The 7,679-nt window shown below is 43.6% G+C and overlaps 1 protein-coding gene across 1 annotated transcript in view; it reads left to right on the forward strand.

The window, feature by feature from the left end:
• The window catches only part of sec14l7 (SEC14-like lipid binding 7), an 11,547-nt gene extending 3,976 nt beyond the window's left edge, over positions 1 to 7,571 (forward strand). The window contains exons 3-9 of the mRNA XM_034896214.1: positions 1,242 to 1,350; positions 1,477 to 1,537; positions 1,629 to 1,712; positions 3,364 to 3,470; positions 4,207 to 4,346; positions 5,455 to 5,624; positions 7,055 to 7,571. Of these exons, the coding sequence (XP_034752105.1) occupies positions 1,242 to 1,350; positions 1,477 to 1,537; positions 1,629 to 1,712; positions 3,364 to 3,470; positions 4,207 to 4,346; positions 5,455 to 5,624; positions 7,055 to 7,167 (784 nt within the window). The 3' untranslated portion in view covers positions 7,168 to 7,571. The remainder of the gene's footprint in view (positions 1 to 1,241; positions 1,351 to 1,476; positions 1,538 to 1,628; positions 1,713 to 3,363; positions 3,471 to 4,206; positions 4,347 to 5,454; positions 5,625 to 7,054) is intronic.
• Positions 7,572 to 7,679: the final 108 nt, after the last annotated feature.

Here is a 7,679-nt window from a genome sequence, read left to right on the forward strand (position 1 = left end):
TTTTCTCTTCTTCTTTCATCCTTTACCGTCTCATTTCTTTTCTCTTCTTCTTACATCCTTTACTGTCTCATTTCTTTTCTCTTCTTTCATCCTTTACTGTCTCATTTCTTTTCTCTTCTTCTTTCATCCTTTACCGTCTCATTTCTTTTCTCTTCTTCTTACATCCTTTACTGTCTCATTTCTTTTACTTGTGTCTTCTTTTATCCTTTACTCTCTCATCTCTTCCCCTCCTCTTCTTTCATTTGCTTTTCTCTCCTTCTCTTCTCCTTTGTCTTCTCTCAACTCTTCTTTCACGTCCACTTGTCTCTTCCCTTCTCTCGTTCTCCTTTGCTTCCTTTTCTCTTTTACTTTCCTTTCTTATTGTCTCCTCTCTTTTTTTCTAACTTACAGAGTTTCATGTCCTCTTACATCCTCTCTTGTTGTTTGTTTCTCCTCTTTTCTTCTCCGCTCCTTTCCTCTCTTCACTTATTTCTACTTCTCTCTTTAATGTCCCCTTGTCTGCTCTCCTTGTTACTTCTCCTTTCCCTCCTCTCGTCTCTTGTTTCCTCCTCTTCTTTCTTTGTCTTGCCTCTTCTCTTTTTTCTCCCCCTCTCTTGTTTCTTTCTCTCCACTCCTGCTTCCTCCTTTAGTTTCATGTGGTTGTGTTTCGTCTTTGAAAATGGTCAAATATCAGGACTTCAACCTGAACCTCTCCTCTCTTTCTCTGTCTCTCTCCCTTGCTGTCTTTCTGTCTCTCTCTCTCTCTCTCTCGCTCTGTCTCTCTCTCTGTCTCTCTCTCTGTCTGTCTGTCTCTCTCTCTGTCTCTCTGTCTCTCTTTGTCTCACTCTCTTTTTCTGTCTCGCTCTGTCTCCCGCTTTCTCTCTGTCTCTCTCTCTCTTTCTGTCTGTCACACACACACTGTCTCTCTCACCCTGTTTCTCTCTCTGTCTCTCTCACTCTCTCTCGCTGTGTCTCTCTCTCTCTCTCTAACCCTGTTTCTCTCTCTGTCTCTTACTTTTTCTCTCTCACCCTCTCTCTCTCTCTCTCTCTCTCTCTCTCTCTGTCTCTCTCTCTCTCTGTCTCCCTCTCTCTCTGTCTCTCTCTCTCTCTCTCTCTCTCTCTCTCTCTCTGTCTCTGTCTCTGTCTCTCTCTGTCTCTCTCTCTCTCTCACCCTTTCTCTCTCTCTCTCACCCTCTCTCTTTCTTTCTCTCTCTCTCTCTCTCTCTCTCACCCTTTCTCTCTGTCTCTCTCTCTTTCCGTCTCTCTCTCTCTCAGTTGGGGAAGAACGTCGAGGCGATCTCTCTGATCTACGACTGTGAAGGACTGGGACTGAAACACATCTGGAAACCGGCTATTGAGACTTACGGAGAGGTTTGTCCACGTCTCACACTCTCACCACCACCTTTCCTCCCATTAAATCTAATTAACCTGTAATTAATAATTATTAATTAGGTTATTAACCTACTTCATGTGATTCTGACTGTGCTCGTCTCGTAGATCCTCACCATGTTTGAAGAGAACTACCCCGAGGGGCTGAAACAAGTGTTCCTCATCAAAGGTGCTTCAGCACATCTGCCTGTTAGTGACTGTCTTCATGAAGTTATCTTGTTCCAGATGTTTATGGTGTTGAGTTTCTGTCTTTGCTGCAGCTCCTAAAATGTTTCCCATGGCCTACAACCTGATCAAGCACTTCCTGTGTGAGGAGACCAGACGGAAGATCCTCGTTTTAGGAAGTAAGACCGCTTTCATATTCATCCCATTGCACAAACAAGACTTTGTTGCTAACGTTTGCATGCTAACTTGCAGTAACAATGCTAACATTTAGCAGGTATAGCGTGTCAACCGAGGGTCTAACTTTGGGTTCAACATCTGGGGGGGGGGGGGGCTTTGAGACTTTTGTGCAAAATTAAAAATGTTAGCTTATCTAACACATGATTTTTCTGCATTCTGGTATTTTTTCTGCAATAATTTATGGTGCAAATGCCTTTATACACTGTATGTAAAGGAAATTATGGTTGTTATATATTATACAGTGTTGTAATATACGTTGTTGGAAGGGGGGAGGGGGGGTGCACTGGCCAGTTTTGATTATTGGGGGGTTGTAAATTAAGACTATGGTTTCAATGCATTCTCACTAATGGGTTTGTATGATATCCTAAAAACTAGGCAACTTCTGGGGTTGGATAGAGCTCTAGTTCCCTCTCGGGATCGTATCCCCCTGTCTGTCTGTCTTTCTCTCTGTCTGTCTTTCTCTCTGTCTGTCTCTGTGTCTCTGTCTGTCTCTGTGTCTCTGTCATACTGTCTGTCTCTGTGTCTCTGTCATACTGTCTGTCTATGTGTCTCTGTCTCTCGGTCTGTCTCTGTGTCTCTGTCTCTCTGTCTGTCTCTGTGTCTCTGTCATACTGTCTGTCTATCTGTCTGTCACATTATTAAAAGGAGAAACCAGAAAAGGTTTTTACACTAATAACACATAGTAACACAACTAGACTCTGAGACATCACAATACTGGCCTGAGTGCTAACGTATCTACATATTTATCATTACTAGTTATGTGGTTGCACATTTTTGTATTTGTATGAGGTTTGTGGTTCGATCCCCGCCCCTGCAGTCATTGTCGAAGTGTCCTTGGGCAAGACCCTGAACCCCAAGTTGCCCCCGGTGCTGCGCATCGGAGTGTGAATGTGTGTGAGTGTGTATCTGATGAGCAGGTGTGCAGATGTGTGTGAGTGTGTATCTGATGAGCAGGTGTGTAGATGTGTGTGAGTGTGTATCTGATGAGCAGGTGTGTAGATGTGTGTGAGTGTGTATCTGATGAGCAGGTGTGTAGATGTGTGTGAGTGTGTATCTGATGAGCAGGTGTGTAGATGTGTGTGAGTGTGTATCTGATGAGCAGGTCTGTAGATGTGTGTGAGTGTGTATCTGATGAGCAGGTGTGTAGATGTGTGTGAGTGTGTATCTGATGAGCTGGTGGCACCTTGTACGGCAGCCTCGGCCACAGTGTATGAATGTGTGTGAATGGTGAATGTTTCCTGTAGATGTAAAAGCGCTTTGAGCAGTTGTTAAGACTGGAAAAGCGCTATATAAATACAGCACATTTACATTTACATTTACATTTATTCCCAACTTATTTCCAAATATTTGTTCTTGTATTTTATCCTATTATTTTATTTTATCCTAATATTATATGTATATTTATGTATATTGCATCCTAGTATTTCATTTATATTTATATTCTGTTCTGTGTGTCTGATATTTTGCTGTTGTAACACTAATTTCCCATTTTGTTGGGGTCCATAAATATCTATCTATCTATCCATCTATCCATCCATCCATCCATCCATCCATCCATCTAGCCATGAACCTCTCACATTCCTTTGTTTGCAGGTAACTGGCAGGAAGTGCTGCGTCAACACATTGACCCAGACCAGCTCCCTGTGGCGTACGGAGGAACCCGGACCGACCCGGACGGAGACCCTCGCTGCAGAACCATGGTGACAGAGAGCACAGGGACGCTGTGCATGTGGAACAACGTATTATATAATAACAATGCATTATTTAATAACAATGCATTATATAATAACAACGCATTATGCAGCAAAACTTCAAATTATAATAAATACACCCGCATTATGTACTAATCTGCCGCATTTTGTAATGAAATCCTTGAACGTGGGCGCCCGGCTTGCTCACCTGGTAGATGTCTACGCCAATATGTAGAGGTTTGCTCATCAATGCAGCGGGCCGCGGGTTCGACTCCCACCTTTGCTGCACGTTATTCCCATCATCTCTCCCCTTTCATGGCTTCATCTGTCCTAAAAATGAATAAATAAATAAACATACATGCCCAAAAATATAATCTTAAAAACAAAAACCCTGAATATGTAATATGTAATGCTTTTAGTGATGAAAGTATTCTTTTTTTTTTACATTAGTTTTTGGGGCTTTTTCCCTTTTAGTGCGTGAGCTAGAGGCCGCCCCATGAAAGGTAATCTACTGAAGACATAGTATATTTCTAAAATGTATTTTGGGTGACCGTGATACAGAATACACGGTTGGAGAACAGCCGTGACGAGGTTTAATTTTTAGGTTTTAGTCTGGTTTACTTTCAGTTTACTTAGTTTTAGTCTCCTGTTATAACCCTGGTGGGAGCACAGGGAATGGGGGGGGGGGGGGGGGGGGGGTCAGTGAGTCTCTTTTTTTAAATGGAGGCTGTTGCTGTGGTTGCAGATAAATTACGGTGGCACCGTCCCCCGGTCGTACTACGTCCAGGACTCGGTGAAGGTGGAGTACGACGGCAGCGTGGCGGTCGGCCGAGGCTCCGTCGTCCAGCTGGAGTACGACGTCACAGCCGCCAGCAGCCTGCTGAGGTATTTTAACAACATGCAACTCACCACGTCAACACACAACATCTGGCCTGCAATCCGACACATGTCATCATATATCTGGGTGCATTGTTCCTGGAGTGGATCATATATGACGTGGTGTAACTGGCCGTCCAATAGAAGCGAAGAATCTACTGAATGAGGTGCACCTTCATCACATGACAGTTTTAATCCAATCAGGAGAGACGTGTTTGCAGACATGCAAATTAGGTTTATTGTACAGCTGAATAAAACTCACTCTTTGCCTGCAACAACAGCCGATAGCAAAGAGAGAAACTGATTTTTAAAAGCAGGGTTGTGACTCTGTGATTGGCCCTTGCCATTTGTGTACAATTCTGATTGGTTTAGGGAAGGAGGAAGGTGAACTGATTCTAATTAGGAAAGGAGCCTTGATTAAATTAGGACTTCCTGAAGAATTTACGCTGAACTATGTATATTTAAATCAGGAGAGACTAGCTGCAGATATGCGACAGTTATACACAGTAAAGAAGTCCATTTTTTAGAAAAATAGCTGAAGGGATTTGGGAATTTAACACTGATTAAAAGTTAGGTGTCCATGACACTTAGGTGAGTGTCCATTATAGAGCGCTATATAAATGTAATGAATTATTAGTATAATCACTCTTCCTACAGATTCTGTTCTTTTTCTTTGTTTTATCTGAAAACATGCTTTCCATTGATGTTGTTTCTCTCTTATATGTCCACTCATCTCCTCTCTTGTTTCCTCCTCTCCTTTCTCCTCCTCGTCTCTTCTTTGTTCTTTTTTCCTGTCCTCTCGTTTCTTCCTCTCCTTTCGTTTGTTTCTCCTCAATGTTGACAATGTGGATCAGTGTTCCCCAAAAAGCCCAAGATCATGTCCTCAAATGTCTCATTTTGTCCACAACTCAAAGATATCCAGGTTACTGGTTGTTTTGAGGAGAGAAAAACTCAAAAATATTCACATTTATCAAGCTGGAATCAGAGAAGTTTTCATTCAAAAAATGACTCAAACTGATTAATTGATTGTTTAAAACAGTTGGAGATGAATTGGTTGCGTACTAATTGATTACATCTATTAATCTTGGCGGCTGTAATGCGCTGTGTTTCCTCTCAGGTGGCAGTTTGCCAGCGACGGAGCAGACATCGGGTTTGGAGTGTACAGACGGACCACAGAGGGCGGCAGACAGGAAGTGGCGGAGATGCTGCAGGTCGTGCCCAGCGAACGCTACAACGCACACCTGGTCCCTGAAGACAGCTGCCTCACCTGCACCGAGCCCGGAGTCTGTGAGTCCCGCACCCCGAAGCATTGGGTTAGACTAGATAATACTTTATTCATCCCACGCGTGCTGTAACCATGTTTTATGTGTCTGCAGAACAGGAACCTGCTGAAAACCAGTTTTTAAACTGAGTCAGGCCCGTTTTTACATTGTAATGTAATGTTACTATTTCTAACTTTCCTGTATAATAAATACGAATGAATGAATATTTTTCTACAGTAAAAAACAACAACAAACAACAATGTGCAAAAAGTCCTGAATGAATGTAAAGTGGCGTTATATAAAAGATATTGTTAAGTAAAGTAAGGTGGTCATAGTACAAAAAATATTGCAATGTAGGTTAATTAGTGACGTGAAATTAAACAGAATAACATGTAATTAGGTAATATAGCAAACGTAAGTTCCCGTAGTATAGTACCCATAGGATTTATCTATAAATAATATCCGAAGGAGTTTGACTTCATCACAATTTGGGGAATCTTTCTTGTGGAGAGTTGTGATGCTTTCACACCTACAGGTCCTGTTGTGTTGTTCATTTAGTTTTGCGTCTTGGGTTTTCTTTTCTTGTTTGGTTAATATTTTAGAAGGCGAACAATGAGCAGCTAGTCCAAGGCTGCCCAATATGGGGCCCGCGGGCCAGGTTTGGCCCGTTCTCCCTTTGATTGGCCCCCCGTGGCATTGGCTCAGGCTTATTCTCCTCTTATTTTGAAAGTGCTGTAAAATCCCGACTGTAATGACTAAGAAACTTTGTTTTGTGCGGCTAATCAGTACACACTCTAAGTAAAGCACAGTGCTCGTAAACCTCCTTATTAAATTATGCAGGAAAGTTTCATCTATGAAGAATAACAAAGATTACAGGAAGGAGAGGGCGGACCTGACGAGAGAGAGATGATGAACACCGACGTTTGCTCACAATAAGTCACGGCCCGTAAATAACAAGCAAGGTTGAATATGCGGGCTAGCACCAGAGAGGAGTTGGTCCGTTTTCACCAGACCCCGGAGTGTTTTGGCGTGTAGTACGGTTTGTTGGGGGGGGGGGGGGGGGAAGCTTGTTCATACTCCGATGTGGACCAGGCTGATGATTTATTAAAAACTCAATGTAATAATAGCGTATTTTTCCCGTTTCAATTGCTGTTACGGGTCATTTAAGATCGTGGTATGAGGGCGCCCGGGTAGCGCAGTTGGTAGAGCAGGCGCCCATATATAGAGGTTTAGTCCTCGATGCAGCGGGCCGGGGTTCGACTCCAGCCTGCGGCCCTTTGCTGCATGTCATTCCTCTCTCTCCGCTGTCATGTGTTCAACTGTCTTGTCAAATAAAGGCCTAAAAACGCCCCAAAAATAACCTTAAAAAAAGATCTTTGTTAGAAAAATGAGCTTCAGAAACATTAAAAAGTTGCATAAAGTCCCTTTAACCGCCGTGTTCTTCCCTGTGTGCAGACGTGCTGTGTTTTGACAACAGCTACAGCATCCTGCAGTCCAAGAGGGTGAGCTACAAGGTGGAGGTTCTTCCTCCTCCGGACGGACAGAGTCCACGCAGCCCAGGAGACTGATCCAGGACAGAGTCCACGCAGCCCAGGAGACTGATCCAGGACCCGGATCCCTCAGACTTACACTAATCAGTGACACCTGGATCAATGTTCTCGCATCAAAGAGGCTGGGTTGTTGTCGCCAGATAATCCACGTGATGATGTAGAGATTTACAATTTGTGACAATTCAGGACGACAAAGAAGATCAAGAATGTTACTTTTTAGAAAAACTTGTTTAGAACCAGAGAACGTTAACCTCTGAGGATCTTATCCCCGGAGTCCTTGTGTTTTTTTGACCAGCTGTTTTCCTTAGGGTGGCATCTAAATCATGGTTGAGGCTGTCGCTGTGTGCCTGCTCCGCGCCCTGCTACACCCTGCTACGTCCTGCTACACCCTGCTACGCTCTGCTACGCCCTGCTACGCCCTACTACACCCTGCTACGTCCTGCTACACCCTGCTACGCTCTGCTACGCCCTACTACACCCTACTACACCCTGCTACGTCCTGCTACACCCTGCTACGCTCTGCTACGCCC

Source organism: Etheostoma cragini, chromosome 16 (genome assembly GCF_013103735.1).
Source record: "Etheostoma cragini isolate CJK2018 chromosome 16, CSU_Ecrag_1.0, whole genome shotgun sequence".
In the NCBI taxonomy this organism is placed as follows: domain Eukaryota; kingdom Metazoa; phylum Chordata; class Actinopteri; order Perciformes; family Percidae; genus Etheostoma; species Etheostoma cragini.